This window comes from Oncorhynchus tshawytscha, linkage group LG15, assembly GCF_018296145.1.
Source record: "Oncorhynchus tshawytscha isolate Ot180627B linkage group LG15, Otsh_v2.0, whole genome shotgun sequence".
NCBI lineage: Eukaryota > Metazoa > Chordata > Actinopteri > Salmoniformes > Salmonidae > Oncorhynchus > Oncorhynchus tshawytscha.
In genome coordinates, this window is record NC_056443.1 from 10,336,102 (window position 1) to 10,349,288 (window position 13,187).

Consider the following 13,187-nt stretch of genomic DNA (forward strand, 5'->3'; position numbering starts at 1 on the left):
GAATTATATCTGGGGTTGAATTCCAAAAAACGAAGACTCATTTGAGTAGCGATTATAGACACGCCTGAACTCACCACAGAGGTATGTGGTACTAAAGGAAAACGGTGTTCCCACCTGCATTTCAAGAGAGAGGCATTGAGGAGAGGCCAACCGGACAGAGAGATAGAGATGAAGAGAGATAGAGATGAAGAGAGATAGAGATGAAGAGAGATAGAGAAAGACAGAGGCAAGCAGGCAGCCAGGCACACAAACACACACATAGAAAAGGAGGGAAAAAACGAGGTATAGAGAGTGAAGATTAGAGCGACAGGGAGAAAAAGGGAGAGGAGGAGAGATTTAGAGCGAGGCAGTGAGGCATTGGATTGGGTTAATGCCTACACTCCCGATGGGCTTGTTCCGAAATGATAGCGCGCTTAAATGGATCAATTCATTCTAATTAGTCATACAGTACGATGCATCACGTCGTTTTGTCATGTCAACATATCCCAGGAACACAGATGGGAGCGGATTGAAGTGATTACGATGTGAGCAGTCGGGGGGACTGTTGCAATCTTTCATTTTGATAAGTATCCCCCCCCCCCCTCTGTTAGAGATAATGACAGAGAGAAGCCCATCTACAGGCAAAGCAAACCAACTGCAAATATTGAAATGTCTACAGTTACTTATTTTTCTCCCACTCCCTCCTTCCTGCCCTCCCATAACTTGACCTCTATTCTTATCCCTCTCTACACTATTCTAGGAACTGAATTTCACACATACACAGTGACAAATTGTCTTAACACAGCTTGTGGCATCTATGCCGGCTTTTGTAAGATTCCCAAAAATGCACAGCTCCCTAAGATGAGACATGCATTCCAACAGAGTTCCTAAAAGAGACCCTAGTTATCCCGCTTGTTCGGAAAATATATGCCTATTTTCTCACAGTGGACAAGCAGTGTAGAAAAACAGTTTGGTGTCTGTTTGGGCGGGTTATGACCCGGCTTTCATCCAGTGGGGTGCTATTTTGAACACACAGACGCCTCTGTGTTCTGGGGCCCTTTCAAGCTGAGTAGCCATAGTGGCCACTGATATTGGTACTATTAGGCTAGTAAACAGGGGCACGGAGCGAGGTCGTACCCCCAGAGAAGGACCTGAGAGGGCCTTAGGGGACGCAAACAGGGCTGTGGTCAGGCAGGGCCCCTGGTGGGGAGACATAGAGGCCCCTAGCCTCTCCTGCTGGATCCCACAAAGCAATGCCCTGAGGGCTGAGAAGTGACAGGACTGCCAACAGTGCTATGATTGCCCTCATCTGAAAGCCTTCCAAATTCCTGCCACCATTTCAATGCTTTCAACTGAGCCAAAGTCAATCTGCTTCCAGATTGAATGAGACGTTATTGCTCTGTGTCTGTGCGTCTGTGTTCAACCATTCCCTGACATCTTCCTCCTCTCCTTTTCTTCTCTCCAGGTGCTGAGCAGCAGCATGCTGGACATCTATGGGTGTGAACCAGGTATGACTACAGCCCCTCATGGCCGAATGACACCCACCTCACGCCCCACTAAGCTCACTACTGTAAAAAGGGAAGTCACAGGTACGAACACACATCATAGCACTAAAGATGATCAAAATAATCAATGCATGATCACATCGAAAGAGGATAGAAGTGTGAAACTCAACCACATACTGTAGCATAAAAGCACAACACTAGGTGACACATTCCTGACAAGTCTAGATCATGTCAGTTACTGGCATCCATTTTTGTTTTTAGGAATGAATAAGTTTAGCATTTTTTTAAGGTGCCCGACAACAGGAAACAAGAAAGAGTAATCCATTTAGTCATTTTTATTCTTTAGCTGAGTAGAATTATGACAAAAGGCTGTGTAGACCCTCTTCTTCAACCCTGATGTGAACAGCGTTAATCCTACACAAACTATTCAATTTATTACTAAGTAAACTCATGAATATCCTTAGATTAAGTTTGTCTGCTCTCAGCCGATTGCCATTGTGTATTCTATACAGCATCTACAACTTGTCAGTCAGTTTATTATAATGGAAGACCGTGCAGGTATCAACATGGATTTGTTTTGGATAAATTACGGATCGCTTCTATAGGGTGCATGTGTAGTAGCACAAGTTCACTGTCTAGCCGTATCAAGTCCAACGAAGAAGGAAGCTGAAGGAAAACAAGACAAATATGTTTACATGTAACACACAGATTTTTCCCTTGAATGTGTAGTGTTTGGACTACAGTTGTGTCACTCACATCCCTATTTATCAATGGCCTCTGTCCATAGTCCGCGACACAAAGGACCTCTGAGAAATGTTTTAGAAATGCCATGCATCGAGTAAAGCTAATTGATTTAGGAAATAGAAAGGATGCCTCGAGAACGCTTCACTCCGACGAGAAAATAAGTGAATTAGTATATTTTTCATATAAGTGTGCGGTCGGGAACAATGGGCAGTTACAAGAGGTCTAAATGACCTTATTGAATCAACAGAGACGAATTGAGAAATCCAATCACAGGTTCTAATTATATCATTTGGGAGAAATGTGAATGTGAATATGAATGATATAGCATGCCTTTCCCCTCATGGGTAGATCAGCAAATTTGTTAAGCAGACTTAATTGCCAGCCTGAGTGGCTTAAAAAGAGGACACAGATTTTTTCACAATGAACCAAAGAGAAGAGACGCAGTATGCCAGGCGGGCTGGGAGCGAGTGGGATAAATAGAGCCCTTTCACTGTGTGCGTGAGTGTGTGGAAGGTTCAGACTCTGTGGAAGGTTCAGGCTTTCTGTCTGTGGTGGCAAAGATGATCTCCACTCTGTCTGCCACCCCAGAAATATCCAGGCCAGAACTGTGTATCGACTGACTGGAGCTTCTTTCATACTCTGTGTGCGTTTCTTATCAGGCTGTGTTCTGCTTTGTGTTTCACAGAACATGAAACGAGAGTGATGGCCAAAGAACGACAGAAGAAAGACAATCACAACTTGAGTAAGAGTTGCCCTACTCAATACAGAGTACCGTTCGGAGATGTTGCGTGGGGCCACTAAAGTAACTCAATGTCCTCTCACTCTCTCTCTCACCAGTTGAAAGAAGACGAAGATACAATATCAACTACAGAATCAAAGAACTTGGAACAATGATACCAAAGTCGAATGACCCGTAAGTGATCTAGCGCTTGTTAGATTTTTCTCAGTCTTTATTATGTTCCAAACATTAGCTTACCTGACTTAAAGAAACTCCCCATGATCAAGTCTATTGCCATGAAAAGAAGCGCAAATGTCTGTCTGGTGTTAAGCATATTAAATACTAAGCACAGGCCGCTAAATGTTGTTAATTGAATTCAAATTAATAGTCAAGAGCACATTTCGCTTCTATTTCAAGGGTGTACTTGAGTAGCTATTGTAGTCTTCACGCTCTGCAAAGTAGTGAGTCTGTGTCCTCCATGGGCACTCAACAGTAGACTACAGCTTAGAGCTCAATGATGAAGATTGGGGTCAAACGCAAAGAAGGCCACCACCCATTTGAATCAAAGTTTGAGCACAATTGGCCCACTAAGATGGAATACGGAAGCTGGAATTGGAATCCGACTGGCCCAACAGCAATTTAACTTACGATAGAATTTAAATGGAAGGTTACCGCTGTCGCTGTGCCATTAAGACAAGATAAAGAAGATTATTAGCTGTGGAGCAGACCAACGTCTTGTTCCAAAGAAAGGTGCATTTTACAACTGCTTCCTCCTTTTTAAAAAGTAATGGTATCAGGGAACGGGGCCTGCACTCTTGGATTCTTCTAAAGTCACATTCCCCCCCCCCCCTCTTCCGACACCTATTTTTACTTGAGGATTAATTTTACCATATAAGCGGTTCCAGAATGGTCTTTCTGCCGACGCACTTATACTTAACTATTCTATTAAAATTCCCATTCAAAGGCTGGATGTAATGTCCGAGAATGAATAATTGGCCATGTAAATCACTATTTCTTATTCATATATATATAAAAAATGGGTCCCTGTGTAAGTTTTTGTACAGAGCATTCCGCTGAGGCGGTGAATAAAAGGTTATCTTTTACGTCCCTCTGCCGTAGTGATATGCGCTGGAACAAAGGCACCATTCTCAAGGCGTCGGTGGAGTACATCAAGTGGCTGCAGAAGGAGCAGCAGCACGCCAGAGAGCTGGAGAACAGGCAGAAGAAGATGGAGCAGGCCAACAGGAGGCTACTGCTCAGGATCCAGGTATGGACTACGGGAGAGAGAAAGACAGACACCCTCAAAACCCGAGCCCCCTACCACTACAGATCCCCAACCCAGCGACTTCCCCATCCTTAACACCATGTCAATGTGCACCATCACGGCCCTGATGCTCAATAGAGACCCCCCTTCCCTGACAGAGACCGGACTTGCTTCTATTGATGTTTGTCAAGCAGTTCCTCATCACCACTGTTCTCTTCCACGTCTCCTCTCCAAGCCACAATAATTACCTAAATCAAATCAAATTTATTTATATAGCTGATATCTCAAAGTGCTGTACAGAAACCCAGCCTAAAACCCCAAACAGCAAGCAATGCAGGTGTAGAAGCATGGTGGCTAGGAAAAACTCCCTGGAAAGGCCAAAACCTAGGAAGAAACCTAGAGAGGAACCAGGCTTCTCGCTGTGCCGGGTGGAGATTATAACAGAACATGGCCAAGATGTTCAAATGTTCATAAATGACCAGCATGGTCAAATAATAATAATCACAGTAGTTGTCGAGGGTGCAGCAAGTCAACACCTCAGGAGTAAATGTCAGTTGGCTTTTCATAGCCGATCATTAAGAGTATCTCTACCACTCCTGCTGTGTCTATAGAGTTGAAATCAGCAGGTCTGGGACAGGTAGCACGTCCGGTGAACCGGTCATGATTCCTTAGCCGCAGGCAGAACAGTTGAAACTGGAGCGGCAGCACGGCCAGGTGGACTGGGGACAGCAAGGAGTCATCATGCCAGGTAGTCCTGAGGCATGGTCCTAGGGCTCAGGTCCTCTGAACGAGAGAAAGAAAGAGAGAAAGAGAGATAGAGAGAAAGAGAGAGAGCATACTTAAATTCACACAGGACACCGGATAAGACAGGAGAAGTACTCCAGATATAACAAACTGACCCTAGCCCCCCGACACATAAACTACTACAGCATAAATAATGGAGGCTGAGACAGGAGGGGTCAGGAGACACTGTGGCCCCATCCGATCATACCCCTGGACAGGGCCAAACAGTAAGGATATAACCCCACCCACTTTGCCAAAGCACAGCCCCCAAACCCCTGGAGGGATATCTTCAACCACCAACTTACCATCCTGAGACAAGGCCGAGTATAGCCCACAAAGATCTCTGCCACGGTACAACCCAGACAGGAAGATCACATCAGTGACTCAACCCACTCAAGTGACGCACCCTTCCTTGGGACGGCATGAAAGAGCACCAGTAAGCCAGTGACTCAGCCCCTGTAATAGGCTTAGAGGCAGAGAATCCCAGTGGAAAGAGGGGAACCGGCCAGGCAAAGACAGTAAGGGTGGTTCGTTGCTCCAGAGCCTTTCCATTCACCTTCACACTCCTGGGCCAGACTACACTCAATCATATGACTGAGATGAGTCTTCAGTAAAGACTTAAAGGTTGAGACCGAGTGCGTATCTCACATGGGTAGGCAGACCATTCCATAAAAATGGAGCTCTATAGGAGAAAGCTCTGACTCCAGCTGTTTGCTTAGAAATTCTAGGGACAATTAGGAGGCTTGCGTCTTATGACCGTAGCGTACGTGTAGGTATGTATGGCAGGACCAAATCAGAGAGATTGGTAGGAGCAAGCCCATGTAATGCTTTGTAGGTTAGCAGCACAACCTTGAAATCAGCCCTTGCCTTAACAGGAAGCCAGTGTAGGGAGGCTAGCACTGGAGTAATATGATCAAATTTGTTGGTTCTAGTCAGGATTCTAGCAGCCGTATTTAGCACTAACTGAAGTTTATTTAGTGCTTTATCCGGGTAGCCGGAAAGTAGAGCATTGCAGTAGTCTAACCTAGAAGTAACAAAATCATGGAGTAATTTTTCTGCATCATTTTTGGACAGAAAGTTTCTGATTTTTGCAATGTTACGTAGATGGAAAAAAGCTGTCCTTGAAACAGTCTTGATATGTTCATCAAAAGAGAGATCAGGGTCCAGAGTAACGTCGAGGTCCTTCACAGTTTTATTTGAGATGGCCGTACAACCATTAAGATTAATTGTCAGATTCAATAGAAGATCTCTTTGTTTCTTGGGTCCTAGAACAAGCATCTCTGTTTTGTCCAAGTTTAAAAGTAGAAGTTTGCAGCCATCCACTTCCTTATGTCTGAAACACAGGCTTCTAGCGAGGGCAATTTTGGGGCTTCACCATGTTTCATTGAAATGTACAGCTGTGTGTCATCCGCATAGCAGTGAAAGTTAACATTATGTTTTCAAATGACATCCCCAAGAGGTAAAATATATAGTGAAAATAATAGTGGTCCTAAAACGGAACCTTGAGGAACACCGAAATTTACAGTTGATTTGTCAGAGGACAAACCATTCACAGAGACAAACTGATATCTTTCCGACAGATAAGATCTAAACCAGGCCAGAACTTGTCCGCGTAGACCAATTTGGGTTTCCAATCTCTCCAAAAGAATGTGGTGATCGATGGTATCAAAAGCAGCACTAAGCTCTAGGAGCACGAGGACAGATGCAGAGCCTCGGTCTGATGCCATTAAAAGGTCATTTACCACCTTCACAAGTGTAGTCTCAGTGCTATGATGGAGTCTAAAACCAGACTGAAGCATTTCGTATACATTGTTTGTCTTCAGGAAGGCAGTGAGTTGCTGCGCAACAGCTTTTTCAAAATGTTTTGAGAGGAAGGGAAGATTCGATATAGGCCAATAGTTTTTAATATTTTCTTGGTCAAGGTTTGGCTTTTTCAAGAGAGGCTTTATTACTGCCACTTTTAGTGAGTTTGGTACACATCCGTTGGATAGAGAGCCGTTTATTATGTTCAACATAGAAGGGCTAAGCACAGGAAGCAGCTCTTTCAGTAGTTTAGTTGGAATAGGGTCCAGTATGCAGCTTGAAGGTTTAGAGGCCATGCTTATTTTCATCATTGTGTCAAGAGATATAGTACTAAAACACTTGAGTGTCTCTCTTGATCCTAGGTCCTGGCAGAGTTGTGCAGACTCAGGACAACTGAGCTTTGAAGGAATACGCAGATTTAAAGAGGAGTCCGTAATTTGCTTTCTAATAATCATGATCTTTTCCTCAAAGAAGTTCATGAATTTATTACTGCTGAAGTGAAAGCCATCCTCCCTAGGGGAATGCTGCTTTTTAGTTAGCTTTGCGACAGTATCAAAAATACATTTTGGATTGTTCTTATTTTCCTCAATTAAGTTGGAAAAATGGATGATTGAGCAGCAGTGAGGGCTCTTCGATAACGGTACTGTCTTTCCAAGCGAGTCAGAGGACTTCCAGTTTGGTGTGACGCCATTTCCGTTCCAATTTTTTGGAAGCTTGCTTAAGAGCTCGGGTATTTTCTGTATACAAGGGAGCTAGTTTCTTATGAGAAATGTTTTTAGTTTTTAGGGGTGCAACTGCATCTAGGGTATTGCGCAAGGTTAAATTAAGTTAGGTTAAACTCAGTTAGGTGGGTAACTGATTTTTGTCCTCTGACGTCCTTGGGTAGGCAGAGGGAGTCTGGAAGGGCATCAAGGAATCTTTGTGTTGTCTGTGAATTTATAGCACGACTTTTGATGCTCCTTGGTTGGGGTCTGAGCAGATTATTTGTTGCAATTGCAAACATAATAAAATGGTGGTCCAATAGTCCAGGATTATGAGGAAAAACATGAAGATCCACAACATTTATTCCATGGGACAAAACTAGGTCCAGAGTATGTTGAGAGTGAGAGTGAGTGAGAGTGAGTAGGTCCAGAGACATGTTGGACAAAACCCACTGAGTCAATGATGGCTCCGAAAGCCTTTTGGAGTGGGTCTGTGGACTTTTCCATGTGAATATTAAAGTCACCAAAAATGTGAATATTATCTGCTATGACTACAAGGTCCGATAGGAATTCAGGGAACTCAATGAGGAACGCTGTATATGGCCCAGGATGCCTGTAAACAGTAGCTATAAAAAGTGATTGAGTAGGCTGCATAGATTACCTGATTAATAAATAGAGTGATAGACTTCGGCTCCATCCGTCCAGAAGGAGGAATCAGGTCAGAATTAGGTTGTGAGTCCTAATAATACCCAGAGCCATGCCTCTCTCCTCCCACTTCCCCCTCGCCCTAAAACGAAGCGTTAAACCGGGGCGACTGGGTATTGACATGGCAGCAGAGCAGAGCCAAGCAGACAGTGGAGACATTACCACATGTCCTTCAGCCACTGAGCCGTCGCAATTAACCAACCAAATGAATCAGCGCATTCACGGCTCTCGCTCTTACGCTGAACTCACAGTCAAGCTAAACTTCTCAATGTAACAGTGTCATCCTAAAGGACGCCGAGACCAACAAAACACATAGAACACAAACGAGACGAAAAGAGACATTTCACGTGGAGAGAGAGCTAAACACAGGCATTTAACGGAACGTTAGCCTCACAGCGTTAGCCTAAAGAAGCGCCGATGACAGTTTAGTAACACACTGCAGGGAGAAAGACGGCATCACCACCAAGCATCACCCACATAAACATCACGCTAGTCTTACTTAAATGTACTGTTGGAATCCTACAGAAAGATGTTGTAACTGAGAGAAACAGACGGTTATAACTTTGCATCACGTAACGTGGGAACAGCAATGATTCTCCCTTGCATCGCATTCCTCTACACTCTTTTTATCCGCTGAGTTTGTTTAGCTAAACGACATGCTAGCCTAACCGTTATCAAGGTAGATTGACAACAGACTATTACCCATAGTGTTACTGCTCGTAGAGCGTCGATGGGGAGGCGTGAACCACATTGCTGACCTGCTGGTAGCTGATTGATGAGGTTTTGTCATTGGTTCCTCCCCGTCATGTTTATAACACATATCCCGAGGGCCCTGGCTGCTTCCTGAGAGGGGGGTCTGGAGAGGACGGGTAGATTAAATGGATCGGCCTCCACTACATTAGAGTGCTATTTAAAGTCAATTCATAATCATCTACCAGACTATGAGGTATGTGTGTGTAGGGGAGGCAGGGAAGGGGGGGGGGGGGGGGTATGTGTGTGTGTAATGTGTATGCATCCATGTGTGTTTGTGTGTGTGTATAAGGGTTGCCAACTCGTACAGAGCTCATTCTAAGAAAAGTAATCTCCTTCATTAAAAATCTTCTTATTCAAACACTGTTCCCATTCCTATGTATTTGAGAAGAACACTGTCCTGATCCTTGGTCCTTTTCTGTGCGTTTCAGGAGTTGGAGATCCAGGCCCGTGCTCACGGCCTCCCCAGCATGGCCACTGCCCTGGGTACTGTAGAGCTCTCCTCCCATCTCCTCAAACAACAGCAGCAGCAGCCCTTGGCTCCCCAGTCACAGCAGGGTCCTCAGCCACCCCTGTACCAGGAAGAGCTGAATGGGGAGTACCTCCAGAGGACCTCCATGCCAGCCATGACCACTGGGGGCGTCACTGGGGTTACAGACCAGGGTCAGGAGGTGGTTGACGGCTCCACCACTTTCTCCGACCCACTTTCTCACTTCACAGACTTCTTCAGCGCCACGCTCAAAGAGGAGCAACGGCTGGACGAGATCCTCATGGACAACCCGCTCTCGCCGTTCGGCACCGACCCGCTTCTCTCCGCCGGCTCACCCGACGCCTCCAAGGACTCCAGTCACAGGAGCAGCTTCAGCTCGGACGATGACGACCTATGATCCCTGACCCCTACGCGACCCCCACGGTGACCCTGTGTCAAAGGTCAAAGGACATAGAGCAGTTGGTCACCCTCACAAATTGGTGCGGGGATTTGTTCCAGCCCAGCACCAACAACACATCCGATTCTACTGACCAGCTCGAATCAATGAGAGCTTGATTAGTGGGCTCAGGTGTGTAAGTGCTGGGCAGGAGCAGAAGCCTGCACACCCTGTGGCTCTCCAGGACCAGGGTTAGTTACCACTGGCACTCCCACTTTTTACAAACTTTGGTGGAGAGTGTGTACCTCGCGGGCAGAACCAGACTCATGAGAAAAAGGGAGAAAGACAATCGGTCCATACTGATCATATGATACGGTTCCAAAATGCATTGGACACTGGGGTTGTTGCACACCACTGTAAACTATACGGTGGCTTTGCAATATGCCAAAAGAGGACAGTGTCCTTGTTCAGATGTCTACTATTACAGTTATTGTATAAAAGGACTTTAAACCATTGAGGTTCACTGATGGGCCCTATCTAAAGCTAGTTACTGGTGGTTCCTCTTTCAGACAGAAATTAAAATGGAACAGTGATACTTGGCGAAAAAGCCTAACACTTCCTTTGTTTGTCTTTAAATGTATTTTTACAAAATGTTTTATGTATGTATGTATGTGTTTTAATCCATGTATTCCTAAAAAAAAACATTATATGATCTAACATGCTCTCTTTTGTATTCTTAGTGGGGGTGGGGAAAAAAATAATAAACCCCTTTTTTTAAATAAATCAGACCTGGCGTTTTTTTTTCATTATAATCACACATGCTTACCACATACCCAACACAAAAGCTCTCGTGTTTAATTTGTAATATTGCCTACTCTATCACAAATAATTACGATAAACATTTTAAAAATGACGGAGAGACCTCCTGTTAACTTTCATTATTCTCCTATCTAACAGGAGCCGTTCAGTTATGAACCAGGAAAAGTGACAGAGAGGTTGATTATCACATAGTCAGAGGCAAGACCTATGAGGCTAAACTGATGAATGAAGGTCCATACAGGTGAACTGTCTGAACAAAGGTGAGAGTGTGGGTAAAATGAAGGTTTCGCCCAGGGTGACAGACAGTAAATGAGCGACAGAGAGAAGACAGAGAGAATGGAAAAATGAGGAGTGATGATGACGAGCCAGATAACGGCTCTTAAGGACAGGGAAAAGGCAGAATGAAAGGAGAGTGAGTATAAAGTAGGCTTTTTAAAAAACGTGGTCGTTAAAAGTTCCATGAAGAAGCTAGGTGACTGATTTAAAAGAATATGTCAAATTAATCATTGAGAATCAAAATAGTTGCTTAAAAACTTTACTCAGAAAAGGTTAGTCAGACTTGTTTTGGATACATATAATGCTGAAATCTTTAGAAGAAATCTTTAATCAGTGGATATTTTCTAATCATGTTAAAGTTATGCATTAATAAAACAACAAACAGTCCTTAGTGAAAAAAACAACATTTCAATGCGTTTCAGTGGATACCCTGTGTTCCTCATCAAAGCTCTTCTAAATGAATGTTTGAGAATGTTATTAGCTGTATGTTTCTCCCATAATGAAATCGAAAGATTCCTGCTTGCATCTCCTCTCTAGCTACAAAATAAAATTGAACCACGAATCATTATGAAATATAGGCAGGCCAACTACAAAGCGATGAGTGATGTTTACGGGTAATTGGCCAACGCAATTATGGAAGGTAAATATGGATTTTCATTAAAGAGAAAACATGGAGGGTCTCGGAGAACTTTGCGTTGCGTGACTAAAATACATTTTCCAAAGGCATAATTTACATTTTGATGTCAATACGATTCTCTACAGATACTCTCCTATTGAAAAAATATATAAAATAAATAATTTGGATACACAAGCTTATCATTATGTGACTAAAAGAATCAACACATTTCATCAATTGAATGCATTTCAACCATGTCCAGTTTCCTTGCTACATCAAAGACAATATTGAACAAAGTTCAAGGGCTTCTACTCAAGGGCTTCAAACAGTGATGTGGCCTGAGGCAACGGTGACATCAGAACTAGGAACTTTTATTCGGAATATCACAGTTCGTTAAACCACCGCTTTGGAAACTCAGGGGCAAGACAGGGACACAACGTGTCTTATTTAGATTGACAAAACAGTCGGACATTGTTAAGAGTATCCGATAACAGTTTAATATAGGAGACATTAACCGATACATTCAATAACTAAATATTAATGTAAAGATGTAAAACAGACTAGTTTATCATATTTAAAACCTTCCTTGATATGGTGCTGCCATCATGCCCTCTGTCTAACCTTCTGCATACGACAGAGATTGTAATTATTATTCTACTAGAATAACTGCCAAAACTGTGTGGTTTGTAAAATAAGCTTTCCATTGCTTTATTGTATAACTTCTGTGCGTAGCTGAGCATTACCTCACCACTAGTTCACTGCCATAATTCACCAGTAGGTGGCAGCAGTATGCTGTGTACTCATGTCAAAAACCCAAAAGCTCTCGTTTTACCAATCCCAATACAAAACCAGAGATTTATAGTACTATTGTGGTTGATTTAACGAGCAAGGCAAACGAACAAACGCCAAAAGGCTTTCATGTTAATGTGAAATGAACTCCTTACTTTCTAATATATATATTTAAAAAAATTATGAACATATAATTTTAACATTACCCCAGTAAAATTACAAGGAGTACATTTGGGTTTCTTCTAGATGTACAGTATATGGACTCCAATACAGACTCACCAGTCTTATAAACCCAATAGATGTAATGAACCTCCGAGGTGCTAGTGCAGTGTTCTGTCACCACAACAATTTCTCACCCCTTTTCCCACTAAAGTTGACACGGATGCTGCAGAGCTGTCACCTGTAACAGCATGCCACAGCTGCCAGCCTAGCGTGCTACAATGCTTTCACCTGCTGAAGCTGCCAATGGCAACTTTGGAACACAACGAGCACTCTGACACACACACACACTCGCATATGTATATGTGCGTGCGCATAGGCACACACACCATATTCTCACCTCCTCACCTGCCACACCAACCCGAGCAGGAGGGGGAAAAATACAATTTACAAACAGTCATCAGCATCTGGCCTGTGACAAGGCTTGTGCACAAGTTAAATGAAATTTGACTGTGAGTAACAAAGTGACAGCAGGGCCCAAACATCAAGTGTCATATGTATTTTCATGCCTCGACTCAGAGTTGCCGTGTGGTAAACAACATGCTGATTCTGATCCAGAGATCCTGGGCACTGGATACGTATGGCACATTGCACTCCATTGCCAATCTAGTACAGTACTTTTGACCATGGCCAAATGACACTGTATTCCC

General features: G+C 43.6%; 1 protein-coding gene across 9 annotated transcripts in view; it reads left to right on the forward strand.

The window, feature by feature from the left end:
- The window catches only part of LOC112214371 (transcription factor EC), a 56,233-nt gene extending 45,638 nt beyond the window's left edge, over positions 1–10,595 (forward strand). For 7 of the 9 annotated variants that reach the window (XM_042298112.1, XM_042298113.1, XM_024373045.2 and 4 more), the window contains 5 exons: positions 1,445–1,568; positions 2,914–2,970; positions 3,066–3,141; positions 4,066–4,213; positions 9,384–10,595. In XM_042298112.1, coding sequence (XP_042154046.1) covers positions 1,445–1,568; positions 2,914–2,970; positions 3,066–3,141; positions 4,066–4,213; positions 9,384–9,839 — 861 coding nt within the window. In that variant the 3' untranslated portion in view covers positions 9,840–10,595. The remainder of the gene's footprint in view (positions 1–1,444; positions 1,569–2,913; positions 2,971–3,065; positions 3,142–4,065; positions 4,214–9,383) is intronic. The other 2 variants (XM_042298114.1, XM_024373050.2) reach the window with 1 other exon arrangement.
- Positions 10,596–13,187: the final 2,592 nt, after the last annotated feature.